Below are 27,429 nucleotides of genomic sequence, written 5' to 3' on the forward strand. Positions count from 1 at the left end.
TTCATACTTCACTGGGAACCCATCAGTTCCCAAATCCTATAGAGTCTACCTCCAAAATATATCTGGATTACATTATATATACTTCTCCCATCTCTGATGCCACCACCTTCATCCAGCCATCAAGCCATCAACTTTCCTATGGACAACTGCTGTGACCACTAACTTCCACTGTTGACCCAGCTCCCCAGAGCAGCTAACGTGCTCTTTCAAACACATGAATCAGCTCTTGTCGGAGCCCACATGTCCCATCTCTCCAGTAGCTTCCATCGTTTCTATGATAAAGACCAAAATTCTCAGGCCTATGAGGCCCTACCTGATTTGTCTCTGTTTAGCTCTTTTAAAAAAAAGAAGTGTTTTTCCAAAGAATGAATGAATCTGTGATCACTAAGATTCTTGATTAAGAAGACTGATTTCATTCTAAGTTTACTGCACAGCTTTGAAATGACTATTTGTTCATTCACTCAGTGAATATTTATGAAGCACCTACTTTGTACTAGGTATTATTCTGGGCACGGGACATGTAGCAGTGAACAGAGTCCCAGCCCTCATAGAGCTTACATCTTTTTTTTTTAATTAAGATATCATTGATATACAGTCTTTTGAAGGTTTCATATGAGCAACATTGTGGTTTCAGCATTAACCCATACTGTCAAGCCCCTCCAACCCTGGCATCCCATTGCAGTCATTGTCCATCTGCACAGTAAGATAGAGCTTACGTCTTAATTCGTTGCTACCAAAGACTCATCTGTTTAATTAATGTTTCCTTTATTTTAGAAGAAACTTGAAGATGCCAAATCTCAGGAGCAGTGTCTTGGTTTAGATAAAGAATTGAAGAAACTAAAGAAAGCTGTGGCTGCCTCTGATAAGCTAGCCACAGCTGAGCTCACCATTGCCAAAGACCAACTAAAGTCCCTCCATGGAACTGTAATGAAAATTAACCAGGAGCGAGCAGAGGTGAGTCCACATGTACAGAACAAGCTTCTACCAGTACAACTGCAGTTCAAAAACATATCAACTTGTATTACTGATAAAGTCTTGCCATATAATCCTTTTTAACCTGGAACTTTTCATCTTGCGCAGTCAGATGGTAGCATGTTACTTCACAGGACTGTTAGCACTCCTGACTGAGATATAATGATTCTTACAATCTTTATAGGGGGCAAATGCTAACGAGAATAAGACAAGAGATCCTACAAGAGAAAATCTAACCATGAAAGTCCAGAAAGACACTAGTCATGGACAGCTGCAGAACAGTGAAAAAAAATTAGCCCTTGCTCTTTCAGATGCAACACCCCGCCCACTTAGCACTCACAGAAGGGTGGTGCAGGCTGCCCAAGTGATGGAAGCACAGGGCGAAGTTGGATGTGGTGCCACATGTGGGATAGCCTGGCAGGCAATCTGACAAAACAAGAATCAATCTGAGAGAAAAAAAGAAACAAAGAATACAACCTATGGTAGGAATGGTGTTTTCTCATACCTCTGTTCCAACAGGAGTTGCAGGAAACAGAGAGGTTCAGCAGAAAGGCAGCACAAGCAGTCAGGGATCTGACCCGAGCAGAAGCAGAGATCGAACTCCTGCAGAATCTTCTCAGAGATAAAGAGGAGCAGGTCAGTGCTGGTACCCTGAGACTTCCTTCTTATTGGCCCTTATCAAGTTCCTAAACAACTGAATTACTGAAGGTGACATCTCAAAGAATTTTGAAGTGTAATCAATAGTCAGTCAGTACTTTATCCTCTACTGTGTGCCAGGCAGAGTGCAATTTAAATATAAGGAGTCAGGTGGTTTCCTCATTAGCAAAGTGTCAGTAAATATTATAGAATTATAATCAAGTGACAAAAATAAGTGCCTCTGGGAAAGAATATTCAGTGGTAACTTTTGTATGTGATTTTTTTAATAGTTTCGAATTGAGATGGAGAAAGTAGATGTAGACACCAGAGAAACAAACTCACAGGCACTAGAAATCAAGAAACTGACTGAGACAATGGAGAGACAAAGGACAGAGATCACAAGGCTGTGGAATTTACTTGACCTGACTGGGGCTGGTAAAGTATTGTGCTTTGATTTTGGTAGTGGTTTGGCAGTTCTAAAATCAAATTGTCTTGTTTATGTTTTTAACCTGTGGCAAATTTATTTAACTGTTCCAGATCAATTCCATGCTTGATTTATGTAACTATGATAATTAGTTTAATAAAAACAAAGAATTTAAAAACATTTATGCAAGTGCAGTATTAAAGGACTTGATTACAAAGAGACAGATTTATTTTTGTATTTTCAAAAGAAAAGAAATGTTTACAAATTTGTATATTTTCTTTCTTTGTCTCTCTTTACAAGTTAGCAACAGAGGGATATGTCTGTCCTCTTTAAGTGTTAGCAAAGCCTTATTACCAAAAGGCAGGCTAAACACCAGCTTTTAGGAACTGAAGTCATTGGCTCTCATGGAGTCACTTTTGTATTTTGAGAGAGAAAGGAAGTAGTTGATTTTATACCCAACTTAATAGAATAACTTTCCTTTACAGATAACAAAGGGGGCTTTGAAAATGTTTTGGAAGAAATTGCTGCTCTCCGACGTGATGTTTCTTTTCAGAATGATTACATCAGCAGCATGGCAGATCCTTTCAAAAGACGAGGCTATTGGTACTTCATGCCACCACCATCATCAAAAGTAGGAATTCTGGGGTGCTGGGAGTATATTTTGAATTTTCTTGAAGAAAGTATAATGATGTTTCCTTCCCCAAATTTGTGAACATATATCAAGAACAACATATCTAGGCTAAGCCATGCATTGAGGTTCTTAACTGTTTTTAATATTTGACATGAAAATAGGTCTCTCCCAGGGAATATGGCAATTACCCAATCATGCTCAAGTGGTATGTTGTGGGGTCCCTAAATGAGGATCCTATAAGGGGATAAGGTGACTTGAGCCCAAAAGGCCTGCTGAAAATGGGTATAGAATTGTACAGGGACTTAGCCAGAAAAATAGGGGCTTGGATTTCATTTCATTTTAACAAACATTCATTCAGTGCTTACTGAAGTCTAGATCAAGTACTAAGCAGTGGTGGGGTACCATGATGATGAGTGATACGGCCTCTGCTTTCAAAGAGCTTGTGTACTCGTGGGGAACAGACACACCAGTTAATTACAAAAAAGTGACATGCATGTGACAACAGACTTGGCCTGTGTGCTCTAGTGGTGGAGACGTGTTAAGGATTCATCTCATGCAGAAGTTTAGGGAGAACGGCTTCACAAGCAGGGTTGTGAAGTCAGCACTTAGAATCCTCAAGTCAGCACTTGTTTAGGAGGGAGGAAACAGCTTGTGTGGAAAAAGAGAGTTGGTTTAGCCATGGCAGTAGTCTTGTGGGGCTCACAGGTTGGATGAGAACAGTGAAACATGAGCTGGAAAAGTAGATTTTGAGGTCATGCTTTTTTAAAAAGGGCCTCAAAATCTCTTGTACTTAATTATGTAGGCCTTGGGAAAGTAAGATTGTATGTAAAATGCTCAGAGCTGTAGTTTGGGAAGAATAATTGGGCTGAGTTGGAGGCTGGATTTGTGGTGGGTGAACTCTTTGTGGGACTGTTTGAACTCATTCAGGTGAAGGATAGAGGAAGTCAAAGCTAGAGCAGTGGAGCTGGAGAAGAAGGGATTGAGCGATATTTAGGAGACAGAAAGGTCAGGGCTTGGAGCTTCAATATGGGAAATGAGAGGACCATAAGTGGCACTCATCCAAAGCATAGGGGCTGGGTGACTTCCTGCTGAGTCAGCTGATGAGCAACAATCAAGGAGAAGCAACTCCAACACAGTAAGATCCCACGGCTGTGTAGACTTAATCAGGACCCTGAAGAGCAGAATCTGAGATCCTCCTCCCAGAATGTAAAGGAAGCTAACAACCAGGGCTGTTGGTGGGAACAGTGTAGGATGGAGCAAAACATTGTAAGCCTGAGCTGAGTGATGTTTTGGAGTACAGACCTATGGTTGGGAAGGAGTGGGAGAGGAGCAGAGTGGAACTTAAAAGCCATGCCAAGCTCCCAGGGCAGCAGGAGACTGATGTCTCCAGATTGCCTAGAAAGTTCACTGGTTTCCCTTGCCTCAGTTGCTGGGCCATCCAGGACAAGGCAAAAGAAGAGAAACCACCAGAAAAGATGAGTATGGGAGAAGAGAAGGTGACTCCCAGACAGTTTACATGACCATGTAATCGTGTCTCACTTCTTTCTGTGAAAACTGAGGATTACTATATGTGAAAAGAAACCAGTTCTTTCTCAACTTTGCTACGTATCAACTTTGCTGTGGACTTTGACATCTTCCCAAATCAGCCTTTTCATGTGTGATATGTGTCATTCATTTTAGGTTTCCAGCCACAGCTCCCAGGCTACGAAGGACTCTGGTGTTGGCCTAAAGTACACAGCCTCAACTCCTGTTAGAAAACCACATCCTAGGCGGCAGGATGGGAAGGAAGGCAGTGGACCTCCACCTGCCTCAGGATACTGGGTTTATTCTCCCATCAGGAGTGGATTACATAAATTGTTTTCAAGTAGAGGTAAATTAAATCACATATGAGAAGTTGCATTTCTCTTCCTATTTAATAAGCTTTTTTTGGTTCCCTGGAATCCGTAAGACACGGTCACTTCTTAGCTTGCTCTGTGATGCTCTCTCTGATCTTCTTTGGCCTGTGACCTCTTGTCTTACCTCTCATCACTCTCCTATAGGTCAGCCATACGCAACTGCATGTCACAGCATGTCATGTTCCTTAAACCTCCATGTTTTGTTTTGTTTTTTTGAGAGGGCATCTCTCATATTTATTGATCAAATGGTTGTTAACAACAATAAAATTCTGTATAGGGGAGTCAATGCTCAATGCACAATCATTAATCCACCCCAAGCCTAATTCTCGTCAGTCTCCAATCTTCTGAAGCATAACAAACAAGTTCTTACATGGTGAACAAATTCTTACATAGTGAATAAGTTCTTACATGGTGAACAGTACAAGGGCAGTCATCACAGAAACTTTCGGTTTTGATCATGCATTATGAACTATAAACAATCAGGTCAAATATGAATATTCGTTTGATTTTTATACTTGATTTATATGTGGATCCCACATTTCTCCCTTTATTATTATTATTATTATTATTACTTTTAATAAAATGCTGAAGTGGTAGGTAGATGCAAGATAAAGGTAGAAAACTTAGTTTAGTGTTGTAAGAGAGCAAATGTAGATGATCAGGTGTGTGCCTGTAGACTATGTGTTAATCCAAGCTAGACAAGGGCAATAAAACATCCACGTATGCAGAAGATTTCTCTCAAAACAGGGGGGGAGAGGTTCTAAGCCTCACCTCTGTTGATCCCCAATTTCTCACCTGATGGCCCCCCTGCAACTGTGCCTGTCTTAGGTTGTTCCTCCCTTGAGGAATCTTACCCGTCTCTGGCTAAACAGTCATCTCCCGGGGCCATACAGGGAAATGTAAAGTTGGTAAGTGAGAGAGAAGCCATATTGTTCGAAAAGGTTAGCTTTTTACTTCTTTGCAGATTTATGCCCTGTGGCTTCTATGCCCAGCATTTGTCTTGAGGTATCTTTAGCACTTGGAGGAATTATGATACTTGGTAAATTCGATATGAGGCACGAATTCTATTTAAGGGTTGTAATTAGGAAGGAAGAAGAAAAGCTATAGAAGTAGCAGGCGGAAGAAAACTTGGGAAGATTGATTATTTCTTTGACATATTTCTTTGACATTATTTCTTTGACATATCTTCTTGCGCACACACATTAACATAATAGAAATACAGTTACATAACCAAAGCAGATCTATAATTACCAGCCATCTCCAGTGAAACCAAGAAAACCAGTTAGGCACCCTAGGCATTTGTGAAAATTTATCTATGATATGATGGATATTGTCCAACTGTACTTGAACAGTCTGAGAGAAATCAGACAAATTAAAACAACCCATTCCTGGGAACTGTTCACATCCCATATGTTCTTTTAACAGTAGATAGTCTGTAGTTGCAAGATTTTGGAGCGCTACAACTTGCACTTCTCCTAATTCTTGGTTGAGTTCCAACAGTATAGATCCAGTCAAATTTGTTGTTTTACTGTATGCACAGGCCAGCTTAGATATCTCCTTCCTCATTCCCATGGCAAGTCCAGGAACTGGTGGGATGAGTGCATCTACAGCTGTAGCAGCGCCTGGATCTTTGTTGAGGTTTTTTGATGATCATCTTCTGGAATGAGTCCTCCCGAGAGTGCTGATGTTGGAAGTTCTTCTTCATATCGTATCTTAGTTCATTTTCTGGGTAGCCAAATTAGGCTTTGATCCTCTATATAAACACGAACAGACCCTTTGCCCACACTTTGATATGCCCTTTATACTATTGTGTAGAACTCATTGGAGGTCACCACACAGGAACTGCTTTTTTTTTTTTTTAAGAGAAAGGAATATTATCAGAAAAATGTACCTCCATAGTCAATCATCTGACACCCTTTAAGTGATCAAAATTAAGAATATTTAAAGCATGCATTAATCGTTGATTTACAGTTAGTTTTATCCTATCAGGGAGTAATCCCCCTTTTCTTTCTTTCTTTTTTTTTTTTTTGTTATCATTAATCTACACTTACATGAAGAATATTATGTTTACTAGGCTCTCCCCTATACCAGGCCCCCCCTATAAACCCCTTTACAGTCACTGTCCATCAGCATAGCAAAATGTTATATAATCACTACTTGTCTTCCCTGTGTTGTACAGCCCTCCCCTTTCTCCCCCCCCATTATGCATGCTAATCTTAATACCCCCCCTTCTTCTTCTCCCCCCCTTATCCCTCCCTACCCACCCATCCTCCCCAGTCCCTTTCCCTTTGGTACCTGTTAGTCCATTCTTGGGTTCTGTGATTCCGCTGCTGTTTTGTTCTTTTAGTTTTTTCTTTGTTCTTATACTCCACAGATGAGTGAAATCATTTGGTATTTCTCTTTCTCCACTTGGCTTATTTCACTGAGCATAATACCCTCCAGCTCCATCCATGTTCCTGCAAATGGTAGGATTTGCCCTTTTCTTATGGCTGAGTAGTATTCCATTGTGTATATGTACCACATCTTCTTTATCCATTCATCTATTGATGGACATTTAGGTTGCTTCCAATTCTTGGCTATTGTAAATAGTGCTGCGATAAACATAGGGGTGCATCTGTCTTTCTCAAACTTGATTGCTGCGTTCTTAGGGTAAATCCCTAGGAGTGGAATTCCTGGGTCAAATTAAACCTCCATGTTTTAAACCTCCCATTTGGAATGTCTTTCCTTCCTCTGCCAAACCTCTTCCTCCTCCTCTTTCACCAAAACCCATGTCCTCAAACAACATTCCTTTTATGGAGCCTTCCTCCACCCTGTCTTACCCAGGCAGTCTGAGCAGCTCTATTGGTTTCTCTGCTGGAGTGTAGCAGTTTACATGATACAAGGTTATGACATTAATTTACTTGACTAAAATGAAATGTTAGAGGTCTGTCTTCCAAAGCACCTAGGGGAAGATCAGACTTAGGGTGAATCCTTGCTCTTTCACTAGGTAACTGTGTGATTCTAAACAAATTATTTAATTTCTCTGAGACTGTTAATCTGTAAGGTGGGAATATCACTATCTGAGAATTTGCTCACTTAGGAGCTATTTATTGAGTGCCTGGCAGGGCACTAGGTTCTCTGTCATCAGTGGTAAACAGTTCCTGCAGGAAAGGTAAGTAGGTAAACCAGCACCGTAGCTAGTGTTGTATGTCATGATAGTGGTACATGCTGAGAGCCGTGGGACCTCCCAGCACATCTTTGTTGATCTTTTATGTAGTGCAAAGTAGGTACCCAAATGGTTGCTGCATAAGTGAATGAATGAAGACGGGAAAAAAACAAAGCAACAGATAATAAGAAAAACTCAAGAATCAGCCACTGAAAATAACTTGAATCCCTGTTTTAGTCTGCTTTTGACGTTTTTTACAGAAGTTTATTCTCTTATCTCTGGTATCTTGGCCTAAATGTCTCTGTTCTCTATCAAACTGGTTTACCTAGTAAGCCATTGGGGTAAAACACTCTTCTGTTTATTTATTTAAAGATGCAGACAGTGGAGGAGACAGCCAGGAAGAGAGCGATCTGGATGACCAAGAGGACTGTCCATTTGTGCCTCCTCCTGGATACATGATGTATACCGTGTTTCCCGATGGTTCTCCTGTACCCCAGGGCATGGCCCTGTATGCACCACCTCCCCCGTTGACAAACAATAGCCAGCCTCTCACCCCTGGCACTGTTGTTTATGGCCCACCTCCTGCTGGGGCCCCCATTGTGTATGGGCCTCCACCCCCCAACTTCTCTGTGCCCCTCATCCCTTTGGGCGTGCTGCACTGCAATGTCCCGGAACATCATTACTTAGTAAGTGAAAAGACACCTGTCCACACTGCTCCCATGGGAGATGGCATATGGCTATACATTTAATGAGTTGATCTATTTAAGAATGGATTATATCCCAGAAGTGTGTGTGTAAGGTTGATGTTTAGAATCGAGCAAACATTCTCTTATTAAAATACTGTTCTGGACAGGATTTAGAGTATCAAGCCAGCCTACAAACGTGGATTAGCCAATTTCTTAATAAAAATGCTTTGCTTTCAGTCCAGAAATTAACCATTTTTAGAAAGTTTATTATGTACTAAATTAATGTGTTTGTGTAGATATATTCACGTACTAATGCTTGTGCTTGTACACACATATGTATATGTGTGTGCTTGTGTATACCCACATGTAATAGCAGCATACAGCAAGGTTTTGGTGGAGATTAGTGACTATGCTTTCTTTGTTTTCATAGGTCTTATCATACACAAATTCTGTATTCTGTTTTTCCCATGTAATGTTACAAGCATTTACCTATGGTTTGTTTTGTTTTGTTTTTTTATTTTGATATCATTAATTTACAGTTACATGAGTGACATTATGTTTACTAGACTCCCCCCATCATCAAGTCCCCACCACATACCCCATTACAGTCACTGTCAATCAGAGTAGTACGATGCTGTAGAATCACTACTTGTCTTCTCTGTGTTGCACAGCCCTCCCCATGCTCTTCACCCCCTACATGATGTCTGCTAATCATAATGCCCCTTTTCCCCCTTTGTCCCTCCCTTCCCATCCATCCTCCCCAGTCCTTTTCCCTTTGGTAACTGTTAGTCCATTCTTAAGTTCTGTGAGTCTGCTGCTGTTTTGTTCCTTCAGTTTTTTTCTTTATTCTTATACTCTACAGAGGAGTGAAATCATTTGATACTTGTCTTTTTCCACCTGACTTATTTCACTGAGCATAATACCCTCTAGCTTCACCCATGTTGTTGCAAATGGTAGGATTTGTATTCTTCTTACAGCTGAATAATATTCCATTGTGTATATGTACCACATCTTCTTTATCCATTCATCTACTGATGGACACTTAGGTTGTTTCCATTTCTTGGCTGTTGTAAATAGTGCTGCGATAAACATAGGGGTGCATATGTCTTCTTCAAACTGGGCTGCTGCATTCTTAGGGTAAATTCCTAGGTGTGGAATTCCTGGGTCAAATGGTATTTCTATTTTTAGTTTTTTGAGGAACCTCCATACTGCTTTCCACAATGATTGAACTAATTTACATTCCCACCAGCAGTGTAGGAGGGTTCCCCTTTCTCCACGTCCTCACCAGCATTTGTTGTTTGTCTTTTGGATGTTGGCCATCCTTACTGGTGTGAGGTGATATCTCATTATGGTTTTAATTTGCATTTCTCTGATGACAAGCTATGTGGAGCATCTTTTCATGTGTCTGTTGGCCATCTGAATTTCTTCTTTGGAGAAGTGTCTATTCAGATCCTGTGCCCATTTTTTAATTGGATTATTTGCTTTTTGTTTGTTGAGGTGTGTGAACTCTTTATATATTTTGGATGTCAATCCTTTATCGGATCTGTCATTTATGAATATATTCTCCAGTACTGTAGGATGTCCTTTTGTTCTATTGATGGTGTCCTTTGCTGTACAGAAGCTTTTCAGCTTGATATAGTCCCACTTGTTCATCTTTGCTTTTGTTTCCCTTGCCTGGGGGATATGTTCATGAAGCAGCCATGTTTATGTCCAAGAGATTTTTGTCTGTTTTTTCCTAAGAGTTTTATGGTTTCATCACTTACATTCAGGTCCTTGATCCATTTTGAATTTACTTTTGTGTATGGGTTAGACAGTGATCCAGTTTCATTCTCTTACATGTAGCTGTCCAGTTTTGCCAACACCAGTTGTAGAAGAGGCTGTCATTTCCCCATTGTATGTCCATGGCTCCTTTATCATATATTAATTGACCATGTATGTTTGGGTTAATATCTGGACTCTCTATTCTGTTCCACTGGTCTGTGACTCTGTTCTTGTGCCAGTACCAAATTGTCTTGATTACTGTGGCTTTGTAGTACAGCTTGAAGTTGGGAAGCGAGATCCCCCCTGCTTTATTCTTCCTTCTCAGGATTGCTTTGGCTATTCGGGGTCTTTTGTGGTTCCATATGAATTTTACAACTATTTGTTCCAGTTCCTTGAAGAATGCTGTTGGTATTTTGATAGGGATTGCATTGAATCTGTAGATTGTTTTAGGCAAGATGGCCATTTTGACAATATTAATTCTTCCTAGCCAAGAGCATGGGATGAATTTCTGTTTGTTAGTGTCCTCTTTAATTTCTCTTAGGAGTGTCTTTTAGTTCTCAGGGTATAGGTCTTTCACTTCCTTGGTTAGGTTTATTCCTAGGTATTTTATTCTTTTTTGATGCAATTGTGAATGGAATTGTTTTCCTGATTTCTCTTTCTGCTAGCTCATCGTTAGTGTATAGGAAAGCAACAGATTTCTGTGTATTAATTTTGTATCCTGCAACTTTGCTGAATTCAGATATTAGTTCTAGTAGTTTTGGATGGAGTCTTTACCTGTGTTTTTACAAATATTTTTGAGCAATATTTTAATGACCACATGACATTTCTTTAAGCAATATTTTAATGACCACATGACATTTCTTTAAGCAATATTTTAATGACCACATGACATTTCTTTATATGTAGACAGTATAGTTGACTTAACTATGTGTAAATTTTTAGTGTATTTAATATTCTTTTCTTAGGCTGGATTCCAAGAAATGATTGCTTCCAAATCACTGGCTTACTTTATAAGCTTTTTGTTCTAAAGAAAATAAAATGCATTATAAACTCCTCCTTCAAATTCAAGATACTTGGAGCTCTTTATTTTTAACTTTCCCTGTCAGCAGATTGAGAGGAAGATAAAGGACTAAGACACCTGGTGCCAAGCCACTGGGCCCATATCAATAGGTCAGACTAGTTTCAGAGGGACTGTGTATATTTCCATGGTTAAAAATGTTAACCATTCACATTATCCTGTAGTTTTTCAGTGCATATTGTATTTATAAAAATTATGTTATTTCAGCATTTGATAATCTGTTAAGCTGGTTCTTTTACCCTCCAATATTATCCAGCTGTTTCTGTAATTTCCTAGGTATAGTTTCATAACTCCCTACATACCTACAAGTTATTTCTTCAGCTTAAGCCTTTCTCATTTCATTTATTCTTCAGAACTCCTCTTCTATTGGGCAGTTTTCTCAGACCATTCCCTTCCCATGTGCCCAAAAAAGAGACTTCTATATCTGTCTCTTCTGCTAGATGCTGAACTCTGGAGGCAGAAATTATCCATAAGAAGTGCTTGGTGAATGTTTGGACAGTTGGACTGGTGGAAAAATTTTAAGCTCTGTTGGTCCATCAGTTTCATCTATGGCATGTGAAAAAATTGACTTGATTTAATTTTCTTTTCATATTAAAGTCTTAGAAGCTACCACCATTTTCAAATTCATAGATACCACTTTAACCACAGTTAACATCAGCTTTTGTCAGGAAAGAGGGGAAAGGAACATCATGTGATGTGTCAGTATTACATTTTTTTTCTTTGTTCAGGAGAATGAAGTTTCTAGATTAGAAGACATAATGCAGCACTTAAAATCAAAGAAACAGGAACGGTGGATCAAAGTATCCAAACAGCAATCTGAGAAAGAAATGGAAGAGCTGTATCGTAATATTGATGGTCTTTTGCAAGAGAAGAAAGACTTAGAACATGAAGTAGAAGAATTACATAGAACCATCCAGAAACATCAACAGCGAAAGTAATTATTAGTCGCTTTATTTTTGTAATTCACATGACTGTGATACTAGTTCATTAAGCTAACTTAAATCAGTGTTGTACAATAGAACTTTCTGTAATCTTGGAAATGTGCTAGGTCTCTGCTGTCCAAAATAGTAGCCACTAGCCATGTGTGGCTTATGAGCACTGGAAATGGGGCTAATGAAACTGAGGCATAGAATCATGTTTAAATTAATTAATAGCCACATGGTGTTACCATTTTACACAGTGCAGGTCTAAGTTCTTTTGGCCAATAATCCAAATCAGCTCTTGTAGTCCCTCTTGGAGAATGGCACAACCATCCCTCTCTCCAGCTGCCCTGGCTAAAAACGTGCCAGGTATCCTCCCTTTCCCTCACTCCCTGCATGCCTTCATTTAAAGAAGAAGAATATGTTAATATGTTTAGTTTATTTTCATGTTTTTCTTTCATAGTCCTGTTTTCAGATAATTTTGATATGGTACCCTTGAATTACCAAATCCTGTGTCATGCCTTCTGATTTGTCAAATACTGTCACCATAATTTTTCTGCAGCAGAACAGAGTAAATGACAAAATTAGGTAATCGGGACAGTTGGTGAGCTGGGCCTTGAAGAGTAGTTTTGAAGGAGTAGATGATTATTGTGGTAGTGGTTTGTTTTCTTTTTATACCACATAAGAATGTGGTATCAGTATTGTCTTGATCAAGTGCTGACAAAAAAGATAATCTTTATATTAGAAAGGACAAAACAAAAGCATCATACATTATATGTATTATACACTCACCATCAACAGTATGCTATGTTGGATAAAAAGGTAAATGTAGACCTTGAATATAATCAGATGTAGCTGTCTCTCCCATCTCTTCTCCTATAAAATTAGATAATCATTGTGTATCTATTTATCATTTAGGCTGCAAGTATCTATATTGTCTACATTGAAAACTTCTTAATGTGTGTGTACATGATTTCTTCAGAGACTTCATTGATGGAGATGTCGAGAGTCTTATGAATGAGCTAGAAATAGAAAAATCACTGAAACACCATGAAGATATTGCAGATGAAATTGAGTGCATTGAGAATACCCTTCTAAAACGTCGAGCAGAGCTCAGGGAAGCTGACCGACTGCTGGCGGAGGCTGAGAGTGAACTTTCCTGCGCAAAGGAGAAAGTATGTTCTGTTGTGGTTTGGGGTGAGACAGCTTACTGTCATCAGCATGAAGGATTAGAAAGAAAACATGCTAAAGCATAATCGTCCAAGTCAGACAGCTGTTCCAGGCTGGACTGTGCTGGTTAAGAAGCTGTGAGCATTTGAGCAAGTCACTTACATTGCTGGCTTTGCTTTCCTCATCTAGAAATTTAGGCTAAGACTTAGGTGTTCAGTATGAGTTAAATGAAGTGGTACATTTAAAGCTCCTGAAGTCATTTAGTTCCTTACACACCCCATTTCCTTTTCCTGTGTGTGTCTTTTAAAAACTTATTTGGGCTCTGATATCTCTGTTTATTAAATAGGTCAATCTTATATTCTTATAAGCAGTAATGGGTCTCAGAAGATTCCTAGTCTTGCTTGGTTCACCAAGTTGATAATGATAAAAAATCAAGTATTTTTTGGCCTAGGAAAGTATTCTTGAGACTACAACACAGAAGGAAGTTAAGGAAAAGGAGCTACATTTTATGAGCCCCTACTGTTCCACACATTGGCTCTTTCATAAATACCCTTCATTTAACCTTCCCAGCAACCCTGTAAGATGGCTGTTGGCCCAGTTCACAGATGTAGTTCACAGAGACTGGTAACTAGCTCAGGGTCACACAGCCAAGTTATGCCTCACCAAGAGAGCTTTTATAGTTAGATGAGAATTCCAGGATAAAAAAGTCCCATACTCACATGGAGCATCTCAGGAACTACTATTTTTATATTGATATTTCAACATGGATCCATTTAAATGAACAAAAATCTATTACCCTAGTGCTGAAAAGATTTATTAGAGAATTTCTATGAGTGATGGATCTAATAAGAATGGAAAAATATCCTAGTCTCTTTTCATATGATGAGTTCCTTCGTCTGTCAATGTTAGATTACTGTGAGAGGAAATGGTGTGAGCAGGATTAGAGAAAAAGGTATCACTGGTATATAAAAGAAAGTTGATGATACCAGTATTAGCAGAGATAATAAATGAACTGAGGTAAATAAGCTCCTCCCACTCTTCATGCTCCCAAAATGACTCAGGGAGGCAGCTTGCTGAGAACAAAGAGGGAAGGAGATGGTGCTGTGTTTTGTAAGGAATATGCCAGACATGTTAAAACCCAGAAATAGATGGAGAAAAAAGGAACTTAGAAATATAACTTTCTGGAGTAAGTGGTGAGTTTTGTACAATGCTTTGCTGATGAAACTGTCAGAAACCAGCTATCTGAAATGGAAAGAAGTATGGTGAAATAGCAAGCTCTTTGGGAGCTTGCCAATGCTTTTGCATCCATGCAAGATATTTAAAGACTAGTTTAACATACAAATGCCTCTGATTTTAGTGCAACTGCAAAACTTAGGTTTCTTGGCTGAAGGTGAGTCACCACTCAACCAAGTGCAAACCAAACTCTATTTTTGGACCTTTGCGGACATTGTCCTAAGCCTCTTACTCAAGACAGAAAAAGAAACCAAGTTGATTTTTTAAGAAAAGAATGCTGGGTTTACCAAATCTTGTCAAGGAAGATTTTGAATACTTCAGAAGTATTTAGTAGTTGTGTTTCTCAGCCGTAATTAAATCATCTTCAGGTTAATGAGGTTTCACTTAATATGATAAGACCTAGTGTACAGCAAGAATCTATGTGGATGGAATATTGGTAAAATCACTACAGTGCTTAGAGAATACTATGAAAAATTATATGCTAACAAACTGGATAACCTAGAAGAAATGGACAACTTTCTAGAAAAATACAATCTTCCAAGGCTGACCCAGAAAGAAACAGAAAATCTGAACAGACCAATTACCAGCAACGAAATTGAACTGATAATCAAAAAACTACCTAAGAACAAAACTCCTGGACCAGATGGCTTCACCGCTGAATTTTATCGAACATTTAGTGAAGACCTAATACCCATCCTCCTTAAAAGTTTTTCAAAGAGTAGAAGAAGAGGGAATACTTCCAAACTCATTCTATGAGGTCAGCATCACTCTAATACCAAAACCAGGCAATGACACCACAAAAAAAGAAAATTACAGACCAATATCCCTGATGAACATAGATGCAAAAATACTCAACAAAATAATTAGCAAAACAAATTTAAAAATATATCAAAAAGATCATCCATCATGATCAAGTAGGATTTATTCCAGGGATGCAAGGATGGTACAACATTTGAAAATCCATCAACATCATCCACCACATCAACGAAAAGAAGGACAAAAACCACATGATCATCTCCATAGATGCTGAAAAAGCATTCAACAAAATTCAACACCCATTCATGATAAAAACTCTCAACAAAATGGGTATAGAGGGCAAGTACCTCAACATAATAAAGGCCATATATGACAAACCCACAGCCAACATCATACTTAACAGTGAGAAGCTGAAAGCTTTTCCATTAAGATTTGGAACAAGACAAGGATGCCCACTCTCCCCACTTCTATTCAACATTTTACTGGAGGTCCTAGCCATGGCAATTAGACAACACAAAGAAATACAAGGCATCCAGATTGGCAAGAAAAGTTAAACTGTCCCTGTTTGTAGATGACACGATATTGTAATTAAAAAACCCTAAAGAATCCACTCCAAAACTACTAGATCTAATATCTGAATTGAGCAAAGTTGCAGGATACAAAATTAATACACAGGAATCTGTGGCATTCCTATATACTAACAATGAATTAGCAGAGAGGGAAATCAGGAAAACAATTCCATTCACAATTGCATCAAAAAGAATAAATACCTAGGAATAAACCTAACCAAGGAAGTGAAAGACCTATACCCTGAAAACTACAAGACACTCATGAGAGAAATTAAAGAAGATACCAATAAATGGAAACACATCCCATGCTCATGGATAGGAAGAATTTATATTGTCAAAATGGCCATCCTGCCTAAAGCAATCTACAGATTCAGTGCAATTCCTATCAAAATACCAGCATTCTTCAAGGAACTAGAGAAAATAGTTCTAAAATTCATATGGAATCACAAAAGACCCCGGATAGCCAAAGCAATCCTGAGAAGAAACAATAAAGCTGGGGGGGATTATGCTCCCCAACTTCAAGCTCTACTACAAAGCCACAGTAATCAAGACAATTTGGCACTGGCACAAGAAGAGACCCATAGACCAATGGAACAGACTAGAGAGCCCTAATCTAAACCCAACCATATGTGGTCAATCAATATATGATAAAGGAGCCATGAACATACAATGGGGAAATGACAGCCTCTTCAACAGCTGGTGTTGGCAAAACTGGACAGCTACATGTGAAAGAATGAAACTGGATTATTGTTTAACCCCACGTACAAAAGTAAACTCAAAGTGGATCAAAGACCTGAATGTAAGTCATGAAACCATAAAACTCTTTGAAGACAACATAGGCAAAAATCTCTTAAATATAAGTATGAGCAACTTTTTCCTGAACACATCTCCTTGAGCAAGGAAACGAAAGCGAAAATGGACTCATGGGGTGCATCAAACTAAAAAGTTTCTGTAAAGCAAAGGACACCATCAACAGAACAAAAAGGTATCCTACAGGATGGGAGAATATATTTGTAAATGACATATCCGACAAGGGGTTAACATCCAAAATACATAAAGAACTTACAGGCTTCAACACCCAAAAAAGCAAATAAACTGATTAACAAATGGGCAGAGGATATGAAGAGACAGTTCTCCAAAGAAGAAATTCAGATGGCCAACAGGCACATGAAAAGATGCTCCACACCATTAATCATCAGGGAAGTGCAAATTAAAACCACAATGAGATACCACCTCACACCAGTAAGGATGGCCAGCATCGAAAAGACTAAGAACAACAAATGCTGGCAAAGATGCAGAGAAAGGGGAACCCTTCTACACTGCTGTTGAGAATGTAAACTAGTTCAACCATTGTGGAAAGCAACATGGAGGTTCCTCAAAAAACTAAAAATAGAAATACCATTTGACCCGGGAATCCCACTCCTAGGAATTTACCCAAAGAATACTTCTCAGATTCAAAAAGACATATGCACCCCTATGTTTATTGCAGCACTTTTTACAATAGCCAAGAAATGGAAGCAACCTAAGAATCCATCAGTAGGTGAATGGATAAAGAAGATGTGGTACATATACACAATGGAATAGTATTCAGCCATAAGAAAGAAACAAATCCTACCATTTGCAACAACATGGATGGAGCTGGAGGACATTATGCTCAGTGAAATAAGCCAGGAGGAGAAAGACAAATACCAAATGATTTCCCTCATTTGTGGAATATAACAACAAAGCAAAACTGAAGAAACAAAATAGCAGCAGACTCACAGACCCAAAGAAGGAACTAGTGGTTACCCAAGGGGAGGGTTGTGGGAGGGCGGGTGGGGAGGGAGGGAGAACGGAATTGAGGCTTATTATGTTTAGTACACATGGTGTGGGGGATTATGGGGAAAACAGCGTAGCACAGAATAGGCAAATAGTGACTCTATGGCATCTTACTACCCTGATGAACAGTGACTGCATTGGGGTGTGGGTGGGGACTTGATAATATGGGTAAATGTAGTAACCACATTGTTCTTTCATGTGAAACCTTCATAAGAGTGTATATCAATAATACCTTAATAAAAAATTAAAAGAACAACAAAAACAGTAAATCACTACAGTGCCACTTAATTGGTTAGATACTTCCATTTAAAAAATAACATATTACGAATTACTTTTAAGTAAAAAGGGATCATCTACAATCTCACCAACCTCAGATGACTTTATTTTTGCCTAGCCTGTCTGTCTTTGTTGACACAGATATAGTTCCTAGTTGCTCTTACAGTGCTTATACCATTAAAAAAATTTTTTTCAACCAACATAGTATCACTAACATTCTTCCATGTTGCTGCACTGTCATCTTATTTTAAAGGCTGCACAGTTTTCCATTATACTGATGCATTATCAGTTACTAAATCTATTGTTTGTCAAGTCTTGTATTATTTCAGTATACAATGAGCATCTTTGTTGTAATAGTTCTTTACTTCTGAATTCTTTCCTGAGAACTGGAGAGTCAAAGTGAATGAGCATTTTTTTTTATTAAGGTATCATTGATACACACTCTTATGAAGGTTTCACATGAAAAACATTGTGGTTACTACATTCACCCATATTATCAAGACCCCCCATGCCCCATTGAAGTCACTGTCCATCAGTGTAGTAAGATGCCACAGAGTCACTACTTGCCTTCTCTGTGCTACACTGTCTTCCCTGTGAACCCACACACACACCGTGTGTACTATCATAATATTCCTCAATCCCCTTCTCCCTCCCTCCCTCCTCGCCCACCCTTTCCCACCCCTCCCCTTTGGTAACTGCTAATCCCTTCTTGGAGTCTGTGAGTCTGCTGCTGTTTCGTTCCGTGAACAAACATTTTTATCAGTCTTTCTGAATTGTCTTAGTTTCCAAAACAGTTGTACCAGTTTCTACTACCAATAGCTGTGAGAGAGTACAGTAACTGGCTTTTAATGAGAGTTTCTTTTCTAGACAAAAAATGCTGTTGAAAAGTTCAGTGATGCCAAGAGAAATTTATTGCAAACCGAGAAAGATGCTGAGGAGTTAGAAAGGAGAGCTCAGGAAACTGCTGTGAACCTTGTCAAAGCCGATCAGCAGCTCAGGTAGGTGGAATCCCTCAGCTATTGATGTAGTCGGTGAGATGAATGAAAAGTTTGGTTTTAAGAGGATAATCATTACTTTATGATGAATAACGCCTGTTAAGTCTAGGCTGCCTGGAGGGATTAAAGTGATGTTATTTTAGATTGCTTCAGGCTGACATAAAGGATTTGGAGCAGCACAAAATCGAGCAAGAAGAAATCTTGAAAGAAATAAACAACATTGTTGCAGCAAAGGACTCAGACTTCCAGTGTCTAAACAAGAAGAAGGAAAAACTAACAGAAGAGTAAGTAAGGGCTCTGTTGGGCTTCAAGGGGTTTGTGCTGGAAGACATTTCTTGGGGTACAGTCTTCCTTTGGACCTGCTGCAGTACTGCTGATGTTTTATAGGCTGCAGAAACTGCAGAAAGATATTGCAACTGCAGAATGCAATGAGGATCACCACCTGCAGGTCCTTAAAGAGTCAGAGATCCTCCTGCAGGCCAAGAGAGCAGAGCTGGAGGAGCTGAAAACCCAGGTATGGCAACAGACACCTTGAAAAACCAGTTTACGCTGCTTTGAAACCTACATTCATGTTATGATTATAAAAAGTGATACATGAATGACTGTATAGCATCTTACTACACTGATAGAAAGTGATTGCAATGGGGTGGGGGGACACTTGATACTATGGGTGAGTGTTGTTCATGTGAAACCTTCATAAGATTGTATGTCGGTGATACCTTAATTTAAAAAAATAACAACTATATTATACAAAACAAAAAAGTAATACATGTTTGATTGTTGAAAATATTGGAGAATACAAAATAAAGTCTAAAGCATAAGTGAGGCTGTATATCCTAGCAGCTAAGAGTAGAGTCCAACCCAAATTTGAATCCATCTCCATATATTATTGAATAAAAGAAGTGAGTCTCACAACAGGATACACTCTGAAATCATCTATGTTAAATATGTTTATAAGTACTTGTGTTTGCTTTTTTAGTCTATGCCAAAGTACAGAAGCAGTCATCTGATAAGGGAAGATTATGAGTATTTTCCATTTTCTTCCTTCTGCTTGTCTGCATTTTCTATAAACAATTATGTATGACCTTAAAATATTAAGTAATTTTTAAATTTACAAAATGAATACATTTTAAGAATCCCTGCTTAACTTCCATTGCCAAGGTAGTAGTCAAATGGAATAAGGTATAGATATGAAAGTTCTTTGAAAACCATAACCTGAGAGATAATTGTAATTATAATATTGTGGGGTTTTTGCTGTAATTTGAGTGATTTTACGTGTGTGTGCTCAAGAACTTTATTAGGCATTTTATGCCTTCACCACCCGCCCCCCACCCAGCCTGGCCCTCCTGACTCTTGCAGCTAGGATAATTAGAATTAAGCTGGCTCCTAATTTTCCCCCACAAGCATTATCTGGACCAAATATTCTCCATCTCAGCACTAAAAGATGCATGTGTTTGTCAAGCTTTGCCCTCTTGCATTTTGTTCAATGCAGGTGACAGGTCAGCAGCAGGAGATGGCCATCTTGGACAGGCAATTAGGGCCTAAAAAGGAAGAGCTGCATCTACTCCAGGAAAGCATGGTCCAGGCCAAAGCTGACCTCCAGGAAGCACTGAGACTGGGAGAAACGGAAGTAGCTGAGAAGTGCAATCACATTAGGGTATATTTTTCAGTAGATAGTACTATAGATTTATTTTAAGATACTTTCATTGGTTCCACCACACTAATGTAAACATGAATTCCTGGATCTTGACTCCTCTGTAACGGTTGGCATTGTGTTACGTATCCGTGCCATGATCACTGTGTATGGCTCCCCCCATAATGTTGTCTGGACTTGTCCAAGGTGTTCTGCCTCTGTGCCTTCCTCAGTACCATTTCTTCTCCAGGAATTCCATTTCTGGGAATGCCCAGATCCTACCCATTTTTTATGGTCCAGCTTCTTACCACTAAGACTTCCCTGACTTTTCCTTTGCCCAGAGAGGAGCTTCTCCCTTCAGAGTTTGGCAGCACTCTGCATGTGTCCTAGGCTACCTGAGCCTTTTGTCATCATATTCCTTCCCCACAAGGTGCTCAGCCCCATGAGGGCAGATTTATCTGAATCAGCTTTTTTCCCCTCTAACATTGCCTTGCACAAAGTATTTTTTATATACACATTTTAAATGAAGATAAAATGTTACTTTATTACTTGTTATATGGAAATATGTTCCTGTAAAGTACAGTGCCACTCTCATGGAGAAGAGAAGGAATGACTCTATGGCATCTTACCACGTGGATAAACAGTGTCTGCAATGCGGTGGGGGCGGTGGGATTTGATAATATGGGTGAATGTTGAAACCACAATGTTGCTCATGTGAAACCTTCATAAGATTGTGTATCAATGATACCTTAGTTAAAAAAAAAATACATAGTGCTGCTCTTGACATAAAAGACAAAAAGGAGCTTGTTGCCAAATTAGGATTTGTATGAAATGGGACAGTTAGTAACAGAACTGATCTTGAGGTAATTTACATTCATAATCTTGTGGAGAGGGTTGACATGTTTTTTTCCCCCCACAGGAAGTAAAATCTCTCCTAGAAGAACTGAGTTTTCAAAAAGGAGAACTGAATGTCCAGATTAGTGAAAAAAAAATTCAAGTTGCACTTATAAAGCAGGAAATTGAAAAAGAGGAAGAAAATCTTCAGGTAGTTTTAGGGCAAATGTCTAAATATAAAACTGGTAAGTTTAAAAAACAACCATAAAATTTGAGGTTAGAAATGTCTCTATTCCAGGTCACAGAAAAAAATACAGATGGTCAAATAAACTTCTTTTAAAGTTTAATATTATTATTAATAAATAAAGAATAGCAGATTACAAAAGGAGTATGATATTTTCTGCTATTCAAATTGATAACATTTTTTTAAAAGCAAAATAATGATATTCATTGTTGAGCAGGTAAGTGAAAAAAGAGTACTTACAGGCTGTTGATTCAAGTATAGCTGACTTGAACAAAACAGTTTTGAACTGCACAGGTCCACTTAACATGGATTTTTTCAATGAATATATTAGAAAACTTTTTGGGAGACTTGTGATAATTTGCAAAAAATTTTCTCTAGCTTACTTTATTGTAAGAATACAATATGTAATACATATAACATATAAAATATGTGTAAATCAATTGTTATTGGTAAGTCTTCCTGTCAGCAGTAGGCTATAAGTAGTTAAGTTTTGGGGGAGTCAAAAATTATACGTGGATTTTCAACTGCATAGAGGGTCAGCAGAGGTTAACCCCTGCATTGTTCAAGGGTCAGCTGTATAAATTGGAACAATCTCCCAGTATTTTAAGACTCTTAAAATTCATACTGACTAAACGAGATAGCCTATTTCTAGCTATGTAGAGAGGACAGGCATTCATGTACGTCACAGCAGTATTTATTTATTTATTTAAGAGAAATAAGCCTCTATTTCCTTGTTTCACAAATTAACCTGGCCGAGTTGGTTACTTGCAGCAAAATTTGTAATGATGAATTTGGAAACAAATGACCAGTTTAAGAGCCATATTTTTAACAATGACATGCAAAAATGCTGATAAGAAGAGTAAACAAATAGATAAAACTCAATATCAATTCATTTTAAAATACATGTGATCTATGATATACCTCACACTTTATGTAAAAATTAACTCAAGATGGACCAGGTGCTCCTGGAAGAAAATACATCAAAATGCTATTTGCAGGAGTGATCATCTTTGGATGGTTGGGATGATGATGATTTTTCATTTTTTCTTTTACTTTCTATTTAAATTTTCTATAGGCAGCAAATATTTTTATGATGAGAAAAAAGTATTTAAAATCTCTATTTTAAAGGATAAAAATTGCTACATAAATCTTGGCTTACATATTTTGAAGTTTTTCCCATTTATTTTTATTAAAATCCTTCTAAATGGGGTAATTGCTTTTAGAACTCAATCTTTGTTAAATGTTTTCGTTAAAACGTATTTAACAAATTAAAGTTTAGCAATACTTTTAAAAGGTGTTTTCATTAAAAATACAATTAGCTTCACTAATTCAGCACACAAATATTTTTATCTATTTTTCCTTGTAGCAGCCAACAGTCTTATTTTCTGATTCATTTTGTATATATTTTCAAGTTCATTTAATAGCATGGACTATCGTTTGTTTCTGTTAGAACTAAAGAATATTCTGGACATGTTACAACTTGAAAACAATGAGCTACAAGGTTTGAAGCTACAACATGACCAAAAGGTGTCCGAGTTTGAGAAGACTCAGGTTGAAGTGCTGGAGGTAACAAGCAAAGCTGCTTTGCCCTCAGCGAACTCAGTCTTTCTCTTTGAGCGTGTTTGAGTCTTCTTCTATCTAATTTAGGAGAAGCTGGAGTTAGAGAATTTGCAGCAGAAGGCCCTGCGACAGAAAGGGGAAATAGAGTGGCAGGAGCAGCTCCTCGAGAGCGACAAACGGGAAGTAGAGCGAATGACTGCTGAGACCCAATCCTTACAACTGTGTGTTGAGTCTTTGTGCAAAGAAAGGGAAGATCTCAAAGAGAAATGTGACAGCTGGGAAATGAAGCTGGCGCAAACGAAACGGTGAGAGCAGGAACAAATAAGTTTTTGAGATCACTTCTTGAAGGCTAAAGCACTACAAGCATATTACTCAAAAAATTATAGAAAATCAAGAAAAGGAAAAACAAATACTCAACAAACTCAGTATCACAATACAATTCACCAATAACATTTTTGGGTGAATCTCCTAATAGGTTTTCTTTTCCCCAAAGTATTTTAAATAATAACTTGTGGGGTTTTTTTAAGTAAAAATAATACATGTCAGAAGATATAAATAAATGGAGAGATATACCTCATTGTAAGTAGGTATAGAAGGGTAGGAGGACAATATTGCTAAGATTCATTTCCCTTCAAGTTGATCTATATGTTCAAAACAATCACAATCAAAATCCCAACAGACTTTTAAAATAGAGATTGACGGTCTTGTTCAAAAATTAATGTGGAAATGCAAGGACCTAGAATAGAATCTAAAACTTTTTAAGTATGACACCAAAACAACTTTGAAAAAGAAGAAAAGTATGGGCTGACACTACCTGATTTCAAGACTTACTATATAGCTATGGTAATCAAAACACTGTGGTATTGCTATAAAGATATACAAATAGGTTAATCGAACAGAAAAGTTCAAAAAGTTGTCCAAAAGTCCAAAGTTGTCACAAATATGTGGATAACTCATTTTGACAAAGATGCAAAGGCATCCTCTTCAGTAGAGGAAAGGTGGTCTTTTCAAAAAATGTTGGTGAAACAATTGCATGTCCAAAAAAAAAAGAACTTCGATCTATAATATACCTCACACTATATGTAAAAATTAACTCAAGATGGACCATAAACATAAATGTAAAGCCTAAATATAAAACTTCCAGAAGAAAACATTGAAATAAAACCTTTGTTAGCTTAGGTTAGGAAAAATTTCTTACATGTTATACCAAAAGCATGAAACAAAAGAATAAATTGATAAAATTGGACTTCATCAAAATTTAAAACTTCTGCTCCTCAGAGGATACTGTTAAGGTAATGAAAAGACATGTCACAGACTGGGAGAAAAATCTTGCAACCGTGTATCTGATACATAAAAAGAATTTTCAAAACTCAATAATTAGAAAACAACCCAAATTTTCAAAAGGGCAACAGATTTGAACAAACATTTCACTTAAGAAGATAGATGGATAGCAAATAAGCACATAAAAAGATGCTTAACATCAATAACCATTAGGGAAATGCACATTAAAACCACAATGAGATATTATTACACACCTATTAGAATGACCAAAAATAACGACTGGCCATACCAAGTGTTAGCAAGGGACTTTGATACACGATAGGCAGAAGTGTAAAATGTTAGTGAGACCTCTTTGAAAATAGTTTGGCAGTAACTTAAAAATTCAAACATACACCTACCAGAAGACCTAGCCATTCCATTCCTAGGTATTTACTCATGAGAAGTGAAAGCATATGTCCATACAAAGACTATATACACTGATGTTCATAGCAGCTTTATTTGCAATAGCCAAAAACTGGATACAACCTAAATGTCCATCAGCTGGTGATAGGATAAACAAATTGTAGTAACTCCATATCATGGAATAGTATTCAGCAATAAAAGGGGAATGTAATAGTGATGCACATAACAACATAGCTGAATCTCAAAGAAGTTATGCCCAGTGCAAGAGCCCAGACCAAAATTAGCCCATACTGTATGATAACATTTATGTAAAAGAGTGCATACTCGTGAATGTTTTTGGATAAATCCTATTGTAAATACAGTTGTGTTTCCTGATTTTTCACTTATCAGAAGTTAGCAATCAATTTTAATGACACATTTTTGGAATTCTGGATGCTATCTGTGTTTTTATCCCTGATTTTTACAAAACCTCAATTCACTTTTGGAAAAAAATCTCTATTTGGGAAGCTAAAAATAAGAATTCTTTTGAAAATGAACTGAAGGGCCTTAAATTTTGTTAAGATTTATAATCATTCAAACTCCATAACTACATTGTGAAAACACAACCCCATTTCACAGTTGTCTCATGTATGTGCTCAGGCATCTTATATTTGACAGTATAACTTATTCTGTGCTTGCATGGTAGGGTTTTAGCAGCTACAGAAGAGAACAGCAAAATGGAGCAGTCACACTTAGAAAAGCTGGGATTGGATGTCAGAAAACTGCAGAAGGAAATAGACCAACTGAACAGAGAGAAGTTCTCAGTGCATAAAGACGTTGCAGCAATGCAGCAGCAGCTACAAGGTACAAGGCAGCACAACCAGAGAGATGTGACATTTTCCCTTTGTTAGATTCTTTTTTGTTTGGTTTTCTTATTATAGAAAGAATTGATGCTAATCAATGCGGGGTTTCTTTTAGAAGTAACAAAAGTGTTCCGAAATTAGGTTGTGGTGATGTTTGCACAACTTCATGAATATACAAAAAGCCACTGAATTATAAAACTTTACATGGGTGAGTGCATAGCATGTGAATTATATCTCAGTAAAGCTGTTTAAAAAATAAAAACAAAAACTAATTCATGTTCCTTAGAGAACAATTTAAAAACATAGCACAAATAAAATAAAAATTACTGTTGACCTCATCCCTCAGAGATAATTAACAGTTGGTGAATATTGTTCCAGGTTTTTTCTAGGTATATGTGTGAATATATAGTTTTAAAAATAACATTTATCACCAAATATTTATAAATATTCATAATTATTTGGAAGTTACTAAGTAATTCTAGCTAATATACTTGTTGAGCACTTACTATGTCTTTGACATGATACAGGTGTTTTGTATGTGTTTTCTGATTTATTTCACCCATTCATGGATGTGGAAGCTTAAGCTTAGTTTCCTTGTGACTGACTTACTCAGGTGGGAATTGACTTGCTCAAGGTCTTACAACTAGTAGGTGACAAAGCCAGTATAGACATAAAATTTATTCCCAAATTGTCTGCCTGAAAGGTTGTACCAAATTTACATCTCTAGCAACAATGCAGAAGGTACGTATTTTTAAGCCATGTACCTCATCAATACTAGGTATTATCTGTAATTTTTTTTATTGTGAGACTTTGAACATGTCTTTAAAAACCTGGGCTCCAAGCCATAGGTTATGCATGTAACTTTCTCTTTTGGCCTTTAATTAGATAAGGTGGCATAGTCATACATTTAATGGAAATAAGTTTATATTCATTTTCTCTCTAATTTCTTGGGGGGCTGATGGGTATCTGGAAAAGGAACACAAATGTATTTCTTATTTTATGTAAATCTTACTTCTTATTTTATGTAAATCTTACTTACTTAGAAAAAAGAGAAGCAGTAAACTCCCTACAGGAGGAACTAGCTAATGTCCAAGACCATTTGAACCTAACAAAACAGGTAAGCTTAGCCAGTGTAATCTTCTGGTGATATCCTGAAGGCATGCAGACAATTGGCTGAAATAACAAGTCAAGTAGGGGTGGGGTGGGGGAGAAGGGTGGTCACAGTTGCTAAAGAAAGATTCCAGACTTTGCTAAGGCCCTGGTGTTGGCAAACTCACTCTTGGCTTTTGTAAATACGGAGGAAGCTGCTGATAACCTGGACCAAGAACCCTTGCTTAATGTGAGAGCATTTTATTGAAATGAGATAGAAGAGGGTAGTGCTTAAGTGCCTAGGTTCACATCTTGACCTTCATTCTTTTTTTTTTTTTCTTACTAAGGTATCATTGATACACATTCTTATGAAGGTTTCACATGAAAAACATTGTGGTTATTACATTCACTCTTTTATCAAGTCCCCCCCATACCCCACTGCAGTCACTGTCCATCAGTGTAGTAAGATGCCACAGAGTCACTACTTGTCTTCTCTGAGCTACACTTCCCTGTGACCCCACACACACCATGTGCACCAATCATGATACCCCACAATCTCCTTCTCCCTCCCTCCCCACC

General features: G+C 37.9%; 1 protein-coding gene across 12 annotated transcripts in view; it reads left to right on the forward strand.

Annotated features, from left to right (window-relative positions):
• The window catches only part of CNTRL (centriolin), an 85,360-nt gene that overhangs the window by 46,957 nt on the left and 10,974 nt on the right, over positions 1-27,429 (forward strand). For 11 of the 12 annotated variants that reach the window (XR_005030806.2, XM_036915472.2, XM_036915475.2 and 8 more), the window contains 17 exons: positions 775-954; positions 1,492-1,608; positions 1,899-2,043; positions 2,518-2,663; positions 4,344-4,533; positions 8,076-8,389; positions 11,957-12,162; positions 13,131-13,323; positions 18,838-18,968; positions 19,109-19,249; positions 19,353-19,479; positions 20,458-20,622; positions 21,518-21,677; positions 23,127-23,242; positions 23,324-23,541; positions 25,605-25,762; positions 26,805-26,878. Coding sequence is in view for 10 of the 12 variants with exons in the window: in XM_036915472.2 (XP_036771367.2) it covers positions 775-954; positions 1,492-1,608; positions 1,899-2,043; positions 2,518-2,663; positions 4,344-4,533; positions 8,076-8,389; positions 11,957-12,162; positions 13,131-13,323; positions 18,838-18,968; positions 19,109-19,249; positions 19,353-19,479; positions 20,458-20,622; positions 21,518-21,677; positions 23,127-23,242; positions 23,324-23,541; positions 25,605-25,762; positions 26,805-26,878 (2,781 nt within the window). In the remaining 2 variants the exon portion in view is untranslated. The remainder of the gene's footprint in view (positions 1-774; positions 955-1,491; positions 1,609-1,898; positions 2,044-2,517; positions 2,664-4,343; positions 4,534-8,075; positions 8,390-11,956; positions 12,163-13,130; positions 13,324-18,837; positions 18,969-19,108; positions 19,250-19,352; positions 19,480-20,457; positions 20,623-21,517; positions 21,678-23,126; positions 23,243-23,323; positions 23,542-25,604; positions 25,763-26,804; positions 26,879-27,429) is intronic. The other variant, XR_008996622.1, reaches the window with a different exon arrangement.

This window comes from Manis pentadactyla, chromosome 3 (assembly GCF_030020395.1).
Source record: "Manis pentadactyla isolate mManPen7 chromosome 3, mManPen7.hap1, whole genome shotgun sequence".
Lineage (NCBI taxonomy): Eukaryota > Metazoa > Chordata > Mammalia > Pholidota > Manidae > Manis > Manis pentadactyla.